Consider the following 21,149-nt stretch of genomic DNA (forward strand, 5'->3'; position numbering starts at 1 on the left):
GGACAAAAAAAGTGGACAAATCGATTCAAAATGCGCTTGGAGGGAAGCTCATATATAGATGATCAGTTTATTCAGCGGTCAATGTAAACACGGTTTACAACAGCGACGTCCCGAACAGTGCACTGCTTACATGGTACGTTGGCACTTTCCTGCTCACAACTGCACACACAGCTGGCGGGAAACTCAACCTGAATCATCGCCGCGCAGTGCACACCACACATCAGAAGCGCAGAGTGGACTGTCTGAGTGGGCAGTGTCTCGCTAAGTGCACCCGCACGGCATCTCTGGCGTCACGCGCAGTCCGCTCATTTAACGCTGGGTGCGCGCGTCCATCTGGCTGGGGGTACTGGCGCGCTACATCCGGACTGGGAAGCCAAGCATCGTGAAACACCTCGGACTGAGTCTCACAAAAATTGTGAAGTATGCAGCACGTTGAGACAATCAGAGGGACCTTGTCCACGTCTACCTCTATCCTCTTTTGCAGTTTGCGCCACCTACCCTTCAGTCGACCAAATGCGCATTCGATGGCCATACGACCTGCGCTATGATAAACATTGAAGGACTCCCGCTCGGCCTCCAGCTGCTGTTGCTCATCCGTCAGGCCTCTGCTCTGTGCCGACGCCAGACTCAGCGCGTATGGCTTCATCAGCCACGGCTGCAGTGGGTACGCAGGGTCCCCGAGCAGGCAGAGTGGTACAGGAACGCCCTCAATCATCCTTGGCTCCTGAAATATGACGGAAACAAACACTCAATAGCACGCATTAACCCTATTCCGGGCGGGCTCTCAAAGGTTCGGAATCGGGCGGGAACCTTTTCGACCCCCTTTAAATCTCGAAAACCAAGAATCAGCGACAAACGGTATACGGCTTTTTATAGTTCGTTGAAAGACCTACGAGTCCAGCCTCGAGTCCGGCTCGGCGTCCCGTGCCACCAGCTCGCCGGCCGCCGACGGCTGCAGGGCGGCCGGCAGTTGCTGGGGCGCTTTGGCCGCTTACAAGATACGCTTTGGCCGAGCGAGACACCAAACGTTAGCACATTGCGCATGAAGAAGACGATACAAAGTGCGTGTTTACCTTTGGTAATCTGGGCGAATGATCTTGGAGAGGAGATGCCGCAAGAATTCCTGCGTCATGGCTGCTACCAGGTGCGCCGCAGTTAATGTTGCGAAACCTGCGCCAAGGAATATAATGTGAAATTCACAAATTCATAACGAGACGGAAGCACGGTACATCATATCCATCATACCACTGACATTGCTACTGTCGCTACTCGCTACCGATATGTTTAGGTCAAACGCCAGATATTCATTGCAAGAAATGTACAACTTAACATGCTTGCTGAGCTGATGTATCTTGTAAATTGCATGCCTTTTGACATACCATTTTTGTCATTACTTGACAACATTTTACCAACATCCATGGCTTGGGTCGCTAATGATGTTATGTGGAATAATTGGGTTTTAAATTGCCAAAGCAATCAATTTCCGAATTGCAATAGTGAACTCATAATGTAGCAGTAGCAGATAAAACTCATCATCATCGCTTAACATCTTCCATTTGCTTTTGAGTAATACACGAGCGTCGAGCATTTAACCATCCCGTCACTGAAAAGTAAATAAACCAAGCCATCAAGCATAATAGTACAGTTTGGTACCACATCTAAAAAAGATCACGGTAGTACAAGGTAGCCCAATTCGAAGTACTCACAAGTATCTGTCGTCACAGACGGCCTGGAGCTGTATTGAAGGCCAGCCTTTTCTGTTGACGTAGTCCCGAAAGCCGTCGCTCGGTGCCGTGATTGGAATGTGTGTGCCATCGATAGCACCGTAGGCCTGCGGGAACGACCATTTGGCCTCCCAACGACGTGCGATTTCAATGGCTTCGGCAGCAGACGGCAGCTGGATGTAGTCGGCCATGCACTCGACAACTGCTGAGCAGAACCCCAGAAGATGTTTTCTCACCTGCGGCAAGAACGTCACAATCGGTTAATGTGTATCAAAAAACAATATGAAAGGACCTGAGCACACAAAGAAAAAAAAAACGCGCATTATGATGAACTGATACTTGACTTCCAGGGCACTGGCTGGTTCGGGCATCACTGGTGCCACGCAATGTATAATAGATGTAACAATGAACTTGTGCACTTGGTGTGCTGATAAGAGGTCTTTGTGCACTCTGCCTTGCAAAGGCAAAAACGATTGTTAGGTTGACCACTGACCTCTAGCATCAGAGGTCAACCTGATGACCTCTGGCCTGGCATAATCGTTTTTTGCCTTTGCACGGTAGCACTGCACCTACCCTTCTGCTGATGAAGAAGCATACATCAAAAGCATAGGTATATCACTGGCATTGACTCCATTAGGATACCTACTGCACAATGCATACCTATTATCATTTATCACATCTTTGAGGCCGGCCATGTTCTACTTACTGTTGTTTTATGGGATCCAAACTGGTTGGCTGTGACACGGTATTCCATGTTGCTGGCAAGGTTGTACAATGCCATTGCCACTCTCTTCTCCAATGGGATGGGTTCCCTCACAGCTGTCGGTTTCGGCTCCATCTTGTAGCGGACGAGGTCAACAAGCTTCAAAAAGGATGTCTTCGTCATTCGGAAGTTTTCCCGCCAGCGATCATCTTCCCATACCTGCAGGCAATAAATACAAAGAATTTGATGCTGAAATCCATGGGAGATAAATATTGCAACAGGCTGAAAACAACAGGTTACATAGGTTACATCAAGTTAGAGGTTATATACAAAACAGTAGGTACACTGAATAGGCCAACAGGGGACAGGCCGGCAAAGGGTGATTGGAGAAAATGATAAAGATAGATGGCTTTAGTAGCCAGTCTCTTGTGCTACCCATTTGTAGTCCTGTTAAGATAAACAAGCACAGAGAAAAGACAGAACCCTGTGACAAGATCACAGCAACATACAATATACATTGCTATGAGTGTATGTCTAATGCAGCCGCAGGTTTCAGTTGAGAGAAACCAAAGAAAAGTCAAAAGTTGAGTCTCAACAGCAGGAACAGTTTCTGTGGTGCCACAAGGGAGAACCATGGAAAGCATTGAAACTGATAAAACAAGAGGTGCTGGATCTGCAATAGCCTTCCAGAAGCAGATTACCATGAACTGTCAAATAGAACTGTGAAAATAGAATTGAATTCTCATTGAACTGTCAAATGCAACTGATTGATCAGTTAGCATGATTTCAGGGATGTAGCCATGGGGGGAGGGGGCATGGGGCCATGCCCCCCGTGATGGCGAAAAATAAAATAGAATTAAATATATGAAAAATAAAAAATAGCTGCACCACACACCCAAAAATAGTGGACCAAATCTGAGCCCCCAGGAGTTTCACTGTTTTGGAGGAGTAACAACACTAGGGCTGCATATTTGCCTGCATGATTTAAGGATGGCTAGTATCGATGCTTTAGAAATAACAAAGACCAGCATCAGCTGGAAGACACGTGTAGGTGGGCACACTGTCAAATTTACTTAGGTACACTATTCTGCAATCTGCATCTTGTGCTTTTACATTCATGCAACTGTTTTAAGCAGAATTTTGTGAAAATGCATTATTAATATTAATTCAGGTTTCTGTGGAAAACAACTTTTCAAAACACTTTTAGCATTGCACCATCATCATCTCTTGTAATGGCATTGCATCATTTCGGCTTTGCACCATTATCTCTAGCATCAGCTGGCAATGCTCGGCACTGCACCATTTCAGCTTTGCACCATCAACATCTGACATCAGCTGGCATTGTTCGGCATTGCACCATTTTGGCTTTGCACAATCATCATCTGACATCAGCCGATACTGCTCGGCTTTGCACCATCATCTGACATCAGCTGGCGTTGCTCGGCATTACACCATTTGAGCTTTGCACCATCATCTGACATAAGCTGGCATTGTTCATCATTGCACCATTTCGGCTTTGCACAATCATCTGACATCAGCCGACATTGCTCGGCATTGCACCACTTCGGCTTTGCACCATCATTTGACATCAGCTGGCATTGCTCGGCATTGCACCATTGATTTTAGCTTTGCATCACCATCATCTGACATCAGCTGGCATTGCTCGGCATTGAACCATTTCAGTTTTGCACCATCATCTGACATCAGCACTGGCCAGAGCTGATGCCGGAGATGATGGTGCAATGCTCAAGCTTCTTTAACATTTTGTTTAAAATCTGGGATTCATATTAGCATGAATTAGGTTCATTTTCTATTTGTTACAATACTGACAAAATATGCCTAGTGCTTAAAATGTGTCAATGTCAATGTATAGGTAGGTAAAAATAGCCACAAACCTGCATCACTTCTCTTTCGAACCAGTGCTTCCTGAGACGTGGCAGCATCCACCTCCTCCCACCATTTCCAAGCTGTCTCTGAACTTGCTGGAGGTCCATCAAAAGATTGATTATTAACCTGCGCTTCTTTCTCAGACGTTGCTGGGTTGCAGCACAGCTCTTCATTCTCGTCCTAGACACCAAATGGTAAACTGCCTTCTGGCAGTTCACCAAATGTCGCCTACACAGCACTAATAAAATCATCGCCTGTGCCATGAAAATATCAAAATCTTCCATGTTTAAGCCTGTGAAATTACATATCCTGTACACATCAACCCAAGCCACAAACGGCACAAACTTGAAAATATGAACTGGAGTGTGGTCAATTGTCAGAGCTGCGCCAGATATGTAAAAATGCGCAAAATATCCGTATTTTTCGGGCTGCCGGCGTAAAGGGAATTATCCGTTCCGGAACGGATTTTTCCGATAAGGCTCATGTAAACGGGGCCACCGAAACGCATTTTTCCGTTCCCTGGCTAATCGGATATTTCCGTTTAGGCTGAATGACTCATGTAAACGGGGTAATTTTCTATATTTTCATTCATGTTGTAATGGAGATGAATCTTATCACAACGCAGATTTAACTATTTCAACACTGAGTAATTTTTGGACGCATATTCTGAAGAAAAATACAAAGCAGTGCTTCACCAGCTACACCAGCTACAGACACTACATATAAAACAAAAAGCCACTTGGATTATCCACGTCCTTTGCCATACGAGGGAGCCCCGATGTGCCTTCTGGGCTTAGTCTCCGAGCTCTCAGGGCGGCGACTTTGACCGTGGGAAGCTGCACCATCCGGGGATAATAGGCACGCCGTGGCTCGTAGGGCCAACCGGAATGGCCCCCGGGCGGCCCCAGCACGGGGCCGTGACCTTTTGCAACCGAAGGCTCGGGGCTGGAGAGGTCGTTTTCTGGAATGCTTGCAGACGAATAGAAATCACCGACCACTTCTCTTTTTCGTCATAATTCTTTTTCAACTTAGTAGTGCTAAGAATAGAAACGTTTCGTAGGCCGGTTATCTTTCGAAAGGCGTGTTTCGATTGTAGGTAGGAACTTGTTTGCACTAAGTAGACTGTTTTACCGGTGTTTCCCCTGTCATTGCTTTTATATGCCTACGTTTTTTGGTGGTACGCCTGATTTAGGAATCCTTTAAGAAAGCTTTGATCCGTCACGCTAAGCTACGGGATTTCCTAATCTGGTTGATGGCCAACAGTCGTTTCTTTGGCAGCCATTGGTCAGTGAATCATACCGGCACGCTATTCGTGCATAGTCGGTTTGCTTGTGAGCCATGCTTAATTTTCCATGATCAAACGACATACCAATTCGCTGTTTCTATTTGACTCGTTCCGCTTGATTATTTCACTCGGCTCATCTCATTGACTCTTGTGTATCGCGCCAAACGTTCAGCCCTACATTATGGATCAAGGTTCGGCTATTTCGGTCGCTTATGTCTATCTGAGTTCTGCTGCTCATCCACTTCAGCCCGTGTCAGTCCTATTTCTGTACCTACCCGTTCGCCACCGAATGGGCGACGCTGTTGCATATTCATATTATGCTGGTCGGACTAGGCCATTTCTCCGGCCGGTTGGTCACAATGTCCCGTTCATCGGGACTATCCCGACCATCTGTTTCCTTGCAAACCCCCTGTCTGTTACCGTCTGTTTTCCGGTGTTTCCTCGTCTGTTCCCTGTCCCGTCTGTCCGTCCGTCCCGTTTCGTCTACCCTCCGGTCGCCGGGGCCCGCCTCGTCTCGCGTGCCGCTGAAGGCCGCCGCGGTTCGCTCAGCATTGATTTTCGCCGTCCTCCGCAGTTGAAAGGGAGAGAGAACGGCGCAACGGCCCGGTCAGAGCAGAGCTTGACCGGGGCCACGAATAGCCGCGCCGGCCCCCTCCTCTCTCTCTCTCTCTCTCTCTCTCTCTCTCTCTCTCTCTCTCTCTCTCTCTCTCTCTCTCTCTCTCTCTCTCTCTCTCTCTCTCTCTCTCTCTCTCTCTCTCTCTCTCTCTCTCTCTCTCTCTCTCCCTCTCCCTCTCCCTCTCCCTCTCCCTCTCTTTCCCCCTTTCTCCCTCCGACGGCACATCCAGCTCTCGCTGCCCCCGCCAAACCATCGCTTATCCGTACCGTTGTTCCCGATAGGGCAATACCGGCGACATCCGTTGCATCCTCTAGAGAACGCGTCGCTCACATGTGCTGAGCGCAGTATTCTTTTTAATCGAATTAGCCATGCCGTGGTCTGCATTCGCCGTCTGCCACACCTAAATTGGCTGGCATTGTGATAATGATATTGTGTTTACAGTTAATTCATTTTTATTTTTATTCAATGCTTAGGATGAAATTATGGAGTTCATGATATAATATTGGTCTGCTTTTTGTCATCTTTTCTCTCCAGTGTTGTTTTGAGAAGACTTTCTGACGTGAAGATGGTTTGTGTGGGAATGTGCGGCTGTCCTTCCAGCTGTGAGCTGAACGGGGTGTGGGAAATGTGGGCGCGTTCCCATTCCCCAGTATGTTCAATACCCGAGGGGTATCGCCGATGTGCACTCTGCATCCTGTGCCTGCCAGCGTGAAATCGCACTTTTCTAGTTGAATGGCCCAGTCGATTAATGTTTTGGTTTCTGATCAACGATAATCCTCTATTTTGGTTCCCTCACTGCCGCTCCGTGTTAAAATTGTCTTCCATTTGATCGAGCAGGTTGGTTCAGCCATATAAGTACGCCTGATCGATGACTTTCAGGGTATCTGCACAATTCTTCCCGTGGATGAAGTCACTCCATTGTTCCAGCGCTCGGTGTAGGGGCGCAGTTCGTCACAGTACGATCTACCGCGGGTGGTCGTCGGGGGCGCACACGGGAAGGCTCGTGACAGCGTGGGACGCTCCTGTGCCTCCGCGTGTGGTCTCTGTCCCTCGCCTGGGCTGCACCGGGGCGGTTTGACACCCTCCCCGCTGCCAATAATCGCACAAACGCTGCCGCGTGGCTTTCGAAGGCGGCCAGACTTGTGCAAATGCCCTCCGTTTTGCTAATTGACTGGCTCTGAGGTCGTACTAACCCAAATGCTAATCTAAGGATTATGTGTGGCGAAAGGAGGATGCCGTGGTCCCTCCGTTGAACGCCTCAGATGATACCTGGGGCAGCGGGCGGGCGTGGCAGCAGGCCCCGTCCATAGTTCATAGTCCCGCCGATAGGTGGGGACACCAGGGCCTGAGGCGGGCCGGCGGAGCCCGGGTCTATTTATTCCGGGGTGTCTGCTGTGGAGACCCGATGATTGAGATTATCGGAGTTTGTTGACATTAACGCCAAATGTTGTGCGTGACGCGGAGGCTTCGTTGTCAGGCGTCAGTTGTGGTCGTTTATTAGAAGCTGGGACCTACCCGTCAACATTTTGCGCCTCTGACTCATCACCACCTGCCGCATTTCGAATTTAGTAACTTTCATGGTTCTCGCTAAGTTTAACATGTCTCAGCTAGGTGGATGCGCTTTCACCTTGCATTGCCTTCTAAGGCAACATTATTTGGTGGGTTTTCGATGTGTTTTGGACGTAATTTGTGAAACGTGCTGCCATATGTACAGAAAGACTTTCAATAGAGCTCGTATCGCCGACTTCTCCCATTTTCTGACTACAAACTGACAATGCTGCGTCAGTCTGTGCGCCCCATGGTCCGGTTGCGCCCAGTGATGCAATGGAACTGCCGTATTCTAAACAAATAGCCCGGTTCGGTGTAGACCTGCCGAGCTGCTATCCGCTCCATAAACACGGTGGCGGTGCCAACTCGGCACGGTGGCGGTCCTGTGGCCGTCTCCCTGCGGTCCCCTGGCCGTCCCCCCTGCCGGGAGATGGGGTGGCACCGCTGACGGGGACCCAGTGGGGTCTGGTGTCGATCGGAGTGAGAAAACGTCTGGATTGGGTGACAACCAAGAGCAGTTTTGACGAGTCATCATCCTTCGGTAATTCACCGAACGTTTTTCGTTCTGGTATTCCAAGCGTAAGACATTATTGCCTGCACCTTTCGGTGTGGTAGTATATTTAAAGGTAGTGTGCCACCTTTGAAAGATTTCCCGTTTTATTTTTCCTAGGATAAGAAGCTTCTGTTTTTACCTAATATCGCAAAAAAAATCAAAAATGGGCCTGGAATAGTGCCTTTTTCGCCTAAAAGTTTATCGGTTTTTAGATATGTATAACAACTGTAGTGGGCTCACCTGCAAACAGGCGTCGGGCAACAATCGCGAATGCGGCGCACTTGTGACAATAAGCAAAGGTCATTATAGTGTTACGACCATACGACGTACGGGAATGAGTTATCAGCTGTCTAATCGTAGACAACACAATGTCGAGCCTTAAACTGTAAGCCTGTATTGGTATTGTTTCTTAAATTTGGCTGTCGAATATTAATTTGTGGTTTGAAATATGATTTTATGTAAAATAATTGATATGAAACAGCCGTCTCTTAAGTTATGACCCCATTACACCACACGCAAGTGGCAGAAATGACAATGATCAGCTGACGCATTTTTCTTGGCCGAAGTCAGAGCGCGCGGCCCGACGCACCACGCGTATTTGGAAATTCCGACCTCGACGAGCATCAGAAGCCACCTAACAGGCGTGTTCGAAACCGCAGGAGATGATGCTGAACGGGTTTATCGAAACTTGATTGGATGAGCCTATCGGTAATAGCGATTTTAGTGTGTGCATTTATTGTTCATAGTGGTGTGAAATGTGGTTGGGGTACGACCGACAACCCGTCGGGGCGAATTTCGCACTGGGGTACTCAAAATTTGAAGAATTTAAGACGTTTTCATAAGTTTTGAAGGTATGGATAAGTTCTAAAAATCCGGTTCTCCTTATCCGGGTCATTAACTCCATTTGGTCCAAGAAAGCTGGCACACTACCTTTAAGAGTCCATTCAGTGCGCTGATCAGTCTGGCTCCGTTCGACACTCCCTGCCCGCCCCACCGGCCCCCGGCTCGGCGTCAGCACCCGCCACGCGTCGGAGGACGGCGGGGCGGCGCCAGCGGTGACAGTGGCGTCACCGGGCGTCCCGACGGCTGTTTGTTGTTCACCGGTGACACGGCTGGCACGCCGACCCGGCCGGCCGGCTGCCCCGCGGTGCGCTGGCCTTGGCCGCGCTGACCGGCCTTGGAGGAGGCTGTGCCGCCGCCCCGTCAGCCGACCGCCGCCCGCGGCTGCATCACCTCCTCTTGGCGGGGCGCGCGGCCGCCGGGGCGCCCGTATTTTTAGCGCGCGCTCGTCGGTGCCGCCTCCGCTGTCCGCCGCGTCGGCATCGGCGACCGTCGATAGAGCGCGCGACGGCGACGGCGCGGAGCGCTGCGCCCGGTGGCCGGCGGCGGCCTCTGGTGACCCGCGGTGACCTCTCACGGTGGTGACACGTGATGTGACGGTGGCGCCCTCTCTGACGGCGGCGTGTTGTGACCTGCGGTGGATGGAGCGCTATCGGCCGAGATTTCGAGCTCTCAGTGATGAGTGGTTGACGTCCGTGCGCCAGTGACTCGGCTGAGTGACTTGCAGTGTCGTGTTGGCGGCGTCTGGGTGTCTCGCGAACCCTGTGGCCCCGGCACACCCGTGTCCGCTGCCGACGGCGGCCCGGTGACCGGTCAGTGCTCGGCGGGCGCGCCCTGAGCGCGGGGCCGCTCCGGTGGCTCCCGCCCGGCGAGCCGCCATGCCGCAGCTGTGCCTCAACATCTACTCCAACTTCTTTGAGCTGGAGCAGCGTCCGGACGGCGATACGTACCACCTGAGTCAGATCAGCGAGTGGGACCGACCCGACCAGGAGACCGACGACGAGCTGATCCAGCAGCTGGCCGCAGGTGCGAGCGACCTGACCCGACCTGATCCAAATTGACTGACCTCGTCTGACCTGGCCTTCTCTGTCGTGACTTTTCATCATTAGACCTGGAATTATCTGACTTGCGCTGGTCCTGATCTAGCCCGGACGGACCTGGTAGACTAGTCTGCGTTCAGACTTTTGATAGGTGGTCTCGTCTCACGAGGTAGCTGCAGAACACCGTCGCGCTCCCGAGGGTTCATAATTGGAGCGATGCAGCTCGTGCTGTGGTTTTTGCCGGTCGAAGTTTGGCGACGCTCCCGCCCTTTCAAGATGCCATCGCGGAGGTCCGGTGCCGCCAGATGTGACGGTTCTGTGACCGGGTGTGACGGAATCTGGCACGGGAAGGCGGCGTGTGCTGGTTCCTCCGGAGAAGCGCGGCGGGATATGGAGCGTGCAGAAGCAGCTCCAGCCGTTTAGTTTCAGTAGTAGCAGTTTCAGTACAGGTGCTTGCCTGCACGTCCTGTGCCAACGCTCGCTTGGTAATCTGGCTGCAGCTGCTGCATCTCTGTCCTGGTCATTCCCAACCTGTGCCGAACGTCGGCTGGTCCGTCCCGATTGTTGCTGGTCTTTTGGACGCCGACTGCTATGTGCTGGTCGTCTGTGCTGACCGCTGCTGGTCTGTGCTGAGGGCTGACTGGGCGTTCGTTCGATGTCTCACCGGTCGGCCCGGGCTGGGACGGTTCTCGGGACTCTGGGCGGCGGCAGGGGGGGAGGTGAGGGGGGTGAGGGGCGGCGGCAGGGGGAGGTGAGGGGCGTGGCGCTCTGCCAGACCGCCGTCGGGTAACCAGCTGGGCGCGCCGGCTGACGCCAGACGTCGGACGCTGCTGATCGGACCGGTCAGCGGCCGGTGATTATCAGTCAGCACGGTCAGCGTTATAACCAGCAGCACTGAGCAGTAGTGACCAACAGTGAGCTGAGTATTCAGTATTCAGCGGCGGATAGAGTGGTCCCTGGTGACAGGCGTTAGGTGTCTGCTGTCGTTGGGTGACGGTCGGTAGTCAGGTTTCGGTAGAAAGCAGTCTGGCTGCAGAAGTCTCGTCCGCACGGACAGTCTGGTCTGAACGGCTGCAGTCTGGTTCGGTTCTGGGGTTATATACGACACAGCAGTGCATAGCTGGACCGGGGGTGGCTGCTGCTATGAGTAAAGTAATCTTGGCTGCTGCTATACCAGTATCTCACTGATTTCAGTCACGCTGGTTTGATATGGCTATCAGGGTGTTGATAATCATCTGGCTGATACGCTGGTGGTCCTTGCTACTACTCCAGTTTCTGACTCGTCACTGGTTGATTTTACACCTATATCAACATACGATCAGTCATATCAATCTGTTTATCAACAGAACGTCTGTCTCTGTATCCACATCTCGTTTCCCTATACAGTCCTCTCCGGAAGCTTCACGTCCTATTACCGTCGCGCGCTACGTCTTTGCGTTTGCTGAGTCACTGCCAACACAGCATGGTCTCTTCGTGTTGTTGTATGACGTATGATGTGACGTGAGATATGACGTATATGACATTTGATGTGAGCGTGGCGTCCTGCACCTTGGTCCAGAGGAGAGGGTCATTTTTCTCGGAATGGATAAACTGCAGCGCTAGGAGAGAATACTGGGAACCGATGAGCAGACAATCAGCACTAGCAGCGCTAATTTTTGCTGGTCTGCCCAGGCCATGACCGGATGGCCTGACTGGTCTGCGGACTGGCCTGTGGCCTGGTCTAGTCTGGTGTGTGGACTGGCCTGTGGTCTGGTCTAGTCTGGTGTGTGGACTGGCCTGTGGTCTGGTCTAGTCTGGTGTGTGGTCTGGTCTGGTCTGGTCTGGTTTGTGGTCTGGCCGTCACTATTGCAGGCCGCGCCATCTCTGAGGGAGGGGCTCTGTGGGCGTGGACGGGGGCGCCGAGTCGCCGACACTGCACATACCATTGCGTCATCCCCGTGGTGTGGTTAGTGGCTAATGTATACGACGTCCCACAGGCGTAATAATGTCCGGAGTCCATATGACTCGTATGGTGACGTGTCTGACTACCTCGCCAAGCGAGTTATATCTGCTTCGGTCAGGTGTCGTCTCCCCCGCTAGTTCGTCACAGTAGCCTGCGATGTTGTTAGGATAATTCGGTTAGGAGGTAGCGGAAGATTATTTCGGGAGTTGTCGAGTGTTTGTCTGTGATCTTATTCGTTTATCAGTCGGGCGGTAACGTCCTGGCTTCTGGCACTTCCGTGTTCCTTCACCAATGCAATTACCGACTACCAAATTGCATCTTCTATCGCTCGCTCTGCCTGCTATCTCGAAGAAACTACCAGTTAACTGTACTGCCCGATCCAGACAGCCTCCTCATGATGGTCGGATTCGATCAGAATGTCAGCCCGTTCGCCGTTTCGTCGCCGTCGATGTGTCGCCTGCGACGGTGGTCTGAACGATTTCTTGGTCTCCGAGAGGTGCTCCTCTAAATGTGGCTCTGCCGCTACAGTGTGTTTCCTCGTTTCCTCGTTCTCGTTGCCCCGTTTTGTCCCAGTCGCTTAGTGCTATGTTGGCAATGGGTGGTGCTGTCGTGTTTGTTCTAGTGCTGTGAACTGCGGTAACAATTGGAGAGGTTTGCAAACATGTGGTAATTAGTGTTCTTGCTGTTCGCTGTCCAGATATCAGCAGGGCTGGCAGGGACGGGCCCTCTAGGGTCATTAGGTACACTAGAATGCATGCCACATGCATATTTACAACCGGTCTGTACTGTTGGCAATGTGGTCCGGGTTATCCGTCTAGAGACGTCAGGTATCAGGGGAATCCGATTTGGTAGATTGACTCTGAGATTAAACTTGATCAGGAATCTGAGACCCAACCAGTTTTAGATTGCGATGTTTTTACTTGAGGTGCTCGTGGTTGAGAGTGCTGGGCTTAAGATGATGTGGTGTTTTGATTTGATGATTTTGAATATTTTCCTCGGGTTGATGACACTTCCGTTAAGATTTTGGTGTGGACGTAGTCGTTGTTCTTTTTATCAGTGTTGCTTTGCAAGCTGGGTTTTATTACTTACGGGTGTCCGTTAATCCCAATAAGCCTGCCAAATACTGTCTGAATGCGGATTATTTGTGAGTCATCAATCAATTGTATGTTATTGCATTCGTCTGTTGTCCATAGAGCCACGTATTCATTCCGGTGTGTTTTGTCTGTTGCAGAAGAAGACGAGTCACAGATATACATCAAGTTCTTCAAGTTCCACAAGTGCTACGACCTGATCCCCACCTCGGCGAAGCTGGTGGTGTTCGACACCCAGCTACTCGTCAAGAAGGCCTTCTTCGCTCTCGTGTATAATGGTAAGTGGAAAGAAGGTGTACTCCGTATTCTTGTAAACTGGTCAGTGAAATGAAAGGTTCTTTTTATAATCGGCAACTGTATATGATGATTAATAGAGGGACATGTTTTGGAATCCGGTAGTTTATGTTTTTGTTTTGTGGTACGTTTCCAGACGTACTCAAAATTGACGCTGTGTTGTGCCCCAGGGACTGAGCTATTAGCGTTGTCTGATTCGATATAATCCCTGTCAGATAGATTGGAGGAACGATGAAGATGACCACATAAATGTCGATCGCAATCCATTTGGCCAGCGTGTCCCACCCTCCCAAGGCCGATCAGACCCGATATCCGCGCCAGCAAAGCCGTCCGCGGACAGATTTTCGACTGAAGCACCCATAACTTCTTAATCTTGCAGTCTGCAAGATATCAACATAAAGCTCTCGACTTGGCGTGGGGATCGGGAATATTTTGCAAAAGCTCTATAGTACGATGGCCCCTCACTGCGGAGATTTCCTGCTGGCGTGACCTCTGCCGCGTCCGTTAATCCGTCAAAATGTCCCCATATAAAGATATCATCAAGGTCGCCAGATCTGACTACGCCGACTGGTGACGCCGATATCCCACTAATCTCGCTAGTCGAATATGAGATTTCAGACGCCGAGGCGCGGTGCCGCGGTAATCTCTCCAAAAGCGGGACGGATAAGCCCACTCCGTGCAATAGTTATCCACAATCAAATTGATTTCGTTTTATGCCAGGCCAGCTGAGGGTAAATGTCGAGTGGTTTGAGTGAATTGGATTGATCTGAGGCCGTAAAGCGGTACAGCTACATCTGTGATCCGGGGACGAGGTCTGTCCGTCTATTTCAGGTCCGGTTGGATGACCTCGTCCACAGTTTGATCCAGGTTGATTGGTTCAAAGTGATATTTCTATTTGCTGGCTTTAGGAGGTTGCCGTAATGCCGTCATTGCTAACTTTTTACTTTGCTTGCTCAATTTCCATTGTGTGTGGTAAAGAACATGTCATGCTGCTTATGAATGAGAAATATGCTGTTAGAAAAATGGAAAAGTTGTTTTCTGTGTGTTTCCGAGTTCCTATCTTGTTCGCCTCTCGATCATTCATTTCTGCGTTCCTGCCCCGACAGCCAATTCCCCGGACCCGACACGCTGTCGCCTGGCTCGTCCGGCGGTGCCGGCTGCCAGCTCCCAAGTGTTTTTCGGCCCATGCCGGTCATTTTTCGACTCTCGGCCTCTGCCAATGAGCCGTGGAGCCGCCGGCTCGAGTCTGCCCGCCACCAGAACCTTTTTGTCTATGTGCTGTCCGATGGTTGACTTTAGTTTCACAGTTCAGTGGCCCATTTCAGACTCGAGGTGTGATCGTACCTTGTCGGCCCGTTTCAGTTAGACAGTGCTCTCGCTGTGGTGACGGGCGTCACAAAATGACAGTTCGTGTCGAGTCGGTGTCGGTCGATGTCGGCAGTGTCAGGTCATGTCGGGTCGGGTCGGACTGTGTCCGTAGTATCAGGGATGATAAATGTCGTTGGTTGGTGTCTGTGGTGTCGACTGTGCTAGTAGTTGGTTTCAAATGCCCATTTACTGAAGTAAGAGAATCCATAGGTTATCACTAATCAGTCTATGACTGGTTAGCTTTGCTGGTCGGCTAGAGCAGGGGCGGGCAAAGTCCGGCCCGCGGGCCGGATGCGGCCCGCCAAGCTCCGGCGAACGGCCCGCGGCCTGGATAGGCAGCCAGCATTGCAATCCGGCCCGCGAGCCCTACGGAAGCCCAGTTTAGGATTATGGTTCATCCGAGTTCAGTAGCAATAGCACTACGGTGACCTGCTGTTCTTCAGTGAGGTACGCTGGCTGAGTCGCGGCGTCATGCTGTCCCGTGTTTGGGAGCTCAGGCAGGACATCGCGAGCTTCCTACATGAGAAAAGCTCGCCATACGCCGATAAATTCAGTGATTCCAGGTGGCTGGCTGACCTGGCACTGCTCACGGACATCACATCCCACCTGAACACGCTGAACACAAAACTTCAAGGAAAGGATCTTCTGCTCCCCGACATGTATGCGCAATGCGCATGTCACTGCCTTCGAGGTGAAGCTTCGTCTGTGGGAAGCCCAGGTAGGTCGAGGACAGCTTGACCACTTCCCTCGCCTGGCCACCTGTGCTGCGGAAGATGTCGACCGCGACGGATGTGCCGCTGCTCTTGCCACTCTGCGCCAGGAGTTCACGAACTGCTTCGCTGGCGTTCGGGAGCTCGCCACCGACTTCAAGCTGGTGACAGCACCGTTCGACTTCAGTGTCGACGAAGCGCCGGTATCCCTGCAGATGGAGTCGGTGGAACTCCAAAGCAGTGATGAACTCAGAAAAAAAGTTCCGAACCCCTTCGCCTCTGCCCTTCTTCCGCGATGTCATTATCCCTACTGGCGGATATCCCAACTACATATCGCACGTTCAACGCATCACTGCCATGTTCGGTAGCACGTACTGCTGCGAACAGCTGTTCTCCAAAATGAAGTACGTGAAGTCCCGCCTCCGATTCAGACTGTCTGATCGTCACCTGAATGACGTCCTCAGGCTGAGCTCGACGACATCTGTGGCGCCGAATGTCGAAGGGCTTCTTCACGGCAGGAAGCAGCACCACCCTTCGCACTAAAAACGAGGGTGCGGAGATCGAAGGACGCATTCCGGTACCTTTCTGGGACAGCAGGAAGGGATTGACGTGGAGTATCGTGTCAATACAAATAGCATGTGAATCACAAGTGTTTTGTCTTCTTACGATCGAGAAAAGTATTGCGGCATAAACCAAGAAACTAACACAAACATCAAGGTAGCCCGCCGTCTCCAGCTTCTTGAGGTACTGAGTCGTTATTTCTATGATTCCTGTGTCTGTGCACATGGGTGGAGAATGTTTGAAAAAGTTACCCCGGCCGGCAACTGAAAGTCAGAAAGACGATATGCTCAAATATTTGTCAACGGTTATCAACAAACCCCTATTCTGTGGCATGGAATAATGGATGCCTGCCGTTTTTATGTTTTTAGGGAAAACTGCTGCACGCAGCTGCGCAAAAAATTATAATTATGACTATGCGTAGGAATCTTGATTATAACAATTTGCATAACGCCTTAAAATTTCGGCCGCATGTCACCTAGTGTCATGTCATCAGGTCAAATGTGCTTGATAATCGTGCTAAAAACTGCGATCATGCACTTTGCAAAGCTGATTTCGTGGAAAGTTCCAACCTTCCCACACAAAAATATCAAATTTAACCGATTTGGCCCTCTTATTGATTTGAGCTCGCACCTGAACTATTATTCGCGACCGAGCCTTAACCCTCGCCGGCACAGGTCATTTTGCATCCTTCGACGGCACTAGGGGTTGGTACGACCCCCCCTCGCGTTTGGCCCCTGATCGAGCTAGAGCTTCGCGGAAAAAACGAACGTGTTGCCCGTCACAAGAGGAAGCCGATGATACCCAATTTTAAGGTCCTAGCTCATCGGGTGACCTTCCAGGTCAGGTCAAGGACCCAAAAATCGGGAAAATCGGGACCTGTTAGAAAGTCGTAAAGTGTGACTGCTATGGGGTTTTCCGGGGTGCTGATCACGAAGATCGTGTTAGTTTTGATCAGAGATGATGTCTTTAAGCATTTAGACCAGATCGGGTCAGGTCAGGTCAGGTCAACCGGTAGGGGTCGTGACGGGTATTCGTAGTACGTGTCAACCGCCTCTGACAGCTTCGTAGCATGTTACGAAGGCACCAAAACTTCTTCGTAAATGTTCAAATGGCTGCTAAATTCGAAGTCAGCTCCAAAAACTAGCCTAGAAACATGTAAAACTCGAAAAAGTGAACTGAGGTCACCAAAGGTCAATGACCTGACCTGACCTTCAGGTGACCTTGACCTCCACCCTAATGCATGGGAGCAACAGCAAATCACATGTTTGAACGTTTGAAACCACGAAAAGCTTGCAAACGCGCGGCTAATGCGAGTCGGCATACGCCGAATCGCGATTCAAGCCAAACATGGTCTCGGAAAGTACATAGGTCACAGGTCGAAGGTCGTTTGGGTCAGGGTCATAGAATTGTCAGGGTAGGTGTGAAAATGATCAATGCGAGGGTACTAAAAGTTGCGATGCGATCAGCTGCTTTTTACGCGAGTTATTCGCGAAAAACCGAAAAACCTTGGGGGGTTGCATGAACCCCGGCGAGGGTTAAACGAGTTATCGAATGTTTTGTTTGCAGTGTTCTAGCTCGCTGCTCCGTTATGCTCCTGAACTGTGAGAAAAGTTGTCGGAGAACGCTAAAATAAGAGAAATTTGGCTTTCAATGATCTATGATGATTTTATTATTGAGCTTGCCTAAAATATGACCATATTTCTCTGATCAACTTTGTCGCTCTTTCAAACGTCGCACCGTGGGGACTTATGCCATCCTAGCACGCATTAAGTGGCAAGTTAAAGTATTTCGATTTCCACTTTTTTGTTATTCATTCCACGTAGAATTGTCCAGCGCATCCGAATCACACCTTAAGTCGTCTGTAAAATGATTGTTTATGCCTCAAAAAACCTCTCAAAGTGTAGCTTCGTCCTGACCAGCGTCGTGCTACCTGCATACAGCGAAAAAGCACACTATAATAAAACGCCCTCTCACTCGTTTCCCTGAACAGCAGGTTATAGTTGCGACATGTTTTCATTATCTTTGACTTATAAGGAAGATGATGGTATGCACGAAAATTTCCAAAATGCATCCAAATGTATAATTTTTGACCGAAATGCTAAAAATGTTAAAATGCTTCTTGATTCAGAGAGTTGACAAGCAAACTATTGCCTTACAAAGTTTGATACGCGGTGTTACGCGTGGAAATGTATATCAAGATGTTCTCCAATAATTTCTGCATCGGGGGCAGCTCTCACTTTTTGCCGAAATTTGCCTAAACCAGTCACTATGAGACGTCAAAGCTGACGGTGCCGCGTGGTTTCTTACGCCCCGCCGGGCCGCGCCGCGGCGGGTTACCCGACCGCAGCACACCGCCTGGGGGTTTCCGGTCAGTATAGGAGTTGGGAGGAGGGAGGAAGGGGGTGATACCATGTTGACATTATTTTTCTATCGCCAAATGTTCTTTTTGAACAAAACAACAACACCCTTGCAACGCTGCGTCCATTTTATTGGCTATCGCCGCCAATGTTCACCTTATTGAACTTCAGTACAGAGCTTTGATATAGGTAAATCGAAAAATGCTGTAACGTTGTGAAGTGAGGTTGGAGGTTTTTGGGGTGCTAATCACGAATTTCAAGCTAGTTTTGATCAAGGATGATGTTTTCATGCTAGGCCGGGTCAGGTCAGGCCCGACCAGTAGGTGTCTTGCCGGCTATCCATAGAAGGTAGGCGTGGATTACCTTTGACGGCTTCGTAGCATGTTCCGTTAGGCACCAAAACTACTTAAATCTTCAAATGGGTGTTAAGTTCGAAATAAGCTCCAAGCACTTATCTAGAAAAATCGTATAACTTGAAAAAGTCAACTAAGGTCAACTAAGGTAAATGACCTTGATTTGACCTTAACGTGACCTTAAAATGCAAAGAACAAACAGCATTTCATACCTTGGAGAGTTAACAACCACAATAAGACTGAAAACGCGCCGATAATGTGCGCTGATAAGCGCCAAATCGATACCAGCCTGACATGGTCTGGTGAAACAGGTCACAGGTCAAATTTTTATTAAGGTCAAGGTCATGAAATTTTAAGTGTGTGAGCAACATTGATCGAATCGAAGGTATAGAAAGTTTCGTCGTGATCCGCCACGTTTTGCTTGAGTTAGTATGCGAAAAGTCGAGGACAGAAGTCTGTGCGACCCCCTCCCCCTTAAGTGCAAGGACTAACAAAGTGCAAAGGTTAAGCCCGAAATGCCTTTTGGTGATAGGGCTAGACATGAACAAATATCTACTTCTAAAACGATTGTAGTTTCGTTCTACTTTTTTAACGCTTCCACGCCCACGATGCATTGCTAGCCGAAAACACTTCAGTGCTAAGTCCGTGGGGAGGGGGCGGGGGAGGGATGGGGTCAAGCAGGAGAGCCAACCATGTTGTCAGGGATCATACACCCTAAGCCTAACCATTTGAAGGTGAAATAAAATTAGTTAAGGTAGCGGAGGATGCGATATAAATAAATTCGTGCTAGGATCGATAAAAACCCCACAGTGCGTCGTTCCGCTTCTCGCCTCGTAGCCCAGTAGTCGAGTTAGAAGGAGCGTGGAACGCCAACCTCTCGACTCAACGTGTTACGATATAGGGCCACCACCCTGGCGCGGGTTAAGTTGGGGGAGCCTTGAGCCCCAGCAGCTCGTCCTTCTATCTCACTGATTGTGATGTTATTGCAGTGCCATCAAATAAATTTTCAAGGTAGATAAGAATAATGAGAGATACTTTTATAAGTGGTAATTCATTTCGTATGGAGACAGCTTTTAGGATTTACGAGAGTGGAAAAAGTTACCCCGGCCGCGCCGGGGTAGGCTGAAAGTTACCCCGGCCACGGCCGGGGTGGCCGGGGCATGTTCTCCACCCATGTCTGTGCATTTTACAAAAGCAGACTTGATTTTTAGTACGGCTGTCATGGGTCAAAAGTCATTCGGTTGTAAGTGAAACTATAGGTATTTGTCTCTGTCATGAGACAGTCATTGCCCGTCGTTAGTCAGTCGCGTCATAGCAACATAGCATCCATTTTAGTCATTGACAAGCGAAACTCTGGCGAGCTTAGCACTCCGGCCCCCCAGTTGCTCACAGATGCTACACCCGGCCCGCGCTCCCAAAAGTTTGCCCGCCCCTGGGCTAGAGCAACATTCTGCTCACTTCACCGAAAATTTGCCGGCTTTCATGTGCTCCTTGGTCGAGAGGACACATGAGGGGGTTTGAATCGGCCGGTTTTTATTTCTGTAATTGAAAACAGGTTGGACCGTCGGCTGTGACCCATGCCAGCTTGTTGAGTCATTTAGCCAGTTTGACGTCCAAAAATAGCTAATCCCGGAACCTGGGGACCGTGATGGCCATTTGTCTTTATTTTATAATAATTGTATTTCGTAATGACTCAATATAATTTAAGATGTCGTCTTGCCGGCTATTTGGGGACGTTTTATATCCCTTGAATTTTCTTTATGGTTCACTTGATTTGTACACTATGGATGAAAGGTCATGCAGTACACATTGCATGTATGCGGTCTTGTGGCGCATTTTGAGTCGGTCTTGCCTAAAGATACGCGATCTCTATTTCTTATTTCTCCATTTCTGTCGGCACAAGTCGGGCGCGCCCCCGTTTCTGCATTCCGACACCAGGCGTCTGTCGCGTTCCTGTCGGCGTGACGATTTGGATGCTACGGTCCGTTTCTACACGGCTCGTTCAGCTGTTTGCCGCTGTCACTGTCACTGTCACTGTCACTGCCTATGTCACTGTGCTGTCAGTGTTGCTGTCACCTACAGGGTGGGGCAGAAATATTTACCTCTTGATTTTCTTAAATATTTCGGCCCCGAACAAAGATATCAAATTGATTTCTGGCACATATATGCAGTAACATGTACACATCTCAGCGACGGCATTATGACTCAAAATGGTCACCTTTGTCCTTCACCACTGCCTCGAAACGTTCCTCTGAGGAGGGGCACGAGCGCCGCACG

General features: G+C 50.0%; 2 protein-coding genes across 10 annotated transcripts in view; one reads left to right on the top strand and one right to left on the bottom strand.

Moving 5' to 3' along the window:
* LOC122377557 (5'-AMP-activated protein kinase subunit gamma-2-like) overlaps positions 1-21,149 on the top strand; it is a 216,091-nt gene that overhangs the window by 179,530 nt on the left and 15,412 nt on the right. For all 9 annotated transcript variants that reach the window (XM_043357680.1, XM_043357678.1, XM_043357676.1 and 6 more), the window contains one exon: positions 13,370-13,507. In XM_043357680.1, the coding sequence (XP_043213615.1) occupies positions 13,370-13,507 (138 nt within the window). The remainder of the gene's footprint in view (positions 1-13,369; positions 13,508-21,149) is intronic.
* LOC122377558 (protein ANTAGONIST OF LIKE HETEROCHROMATIN PROTEIN 1-like) lies at positions 54-4,760 on the bottom strand. Its single transcript, XM_043357685.1, has 5 exons — positions 4,323-4,760; positions 2,431-2,646; positions 1,707-1,960; positions 1,074-1,170; positions 54-724 (listed from the first exon to the last, which is right to left on the bottom strand). Exons 1-5 carry the CDS (start codon positions 4,596-4,598, stop codon positions 221-223), a joined length of 1,347 nt encoding a protein of 448 aa, XP_043213620.1. The 5' UTR covers positions 4,599-4,760; the 3' UTR covers positions 54-220.

Source organism: Amphibalanus amphitrite, unplaced genomic scaffold, assembly GCF_019059575.1.
Source record: "Amphibalanus amphitrite isolate SeventyFive unplaced genomic scaffold, NRLGWU_Aamphi_draft 000047F_arrow, whole genome shotgun sequence".
NCBI classification, from domain to species: domain Eukaryota; kingdom Metazoa; phylum Arthropoda; class Thecostraca; order Balanomorpha; family Balanidae; genus Amphibalanus; species Amphibalanus amphitrite.

Bases quoted from the DNA above. Each gene is read 5' to 3' on its own strand.
- LOC122377558 (XM_043357685.1), bottom strand. From the start codon at position 4,598: ATGGAAGATTTTGATATTTTCATGGCACAGGCGATGATTTTATTAGTG. The intron at 2,647-4,322 runs GTTTGTGGCTAT...TATTGCCTGCAG, and splicing joins TCGAAAGAGAAGTGATGCAG to GTATGGGAAGATGATCGCTG. The intron at 725-1,073 runs GTAAACACGCAC...GTCATATTTCAG, and splicing joins ATTCGCCCAGATTACCAAAG to GAGCCAAGGATGATTGAGGG.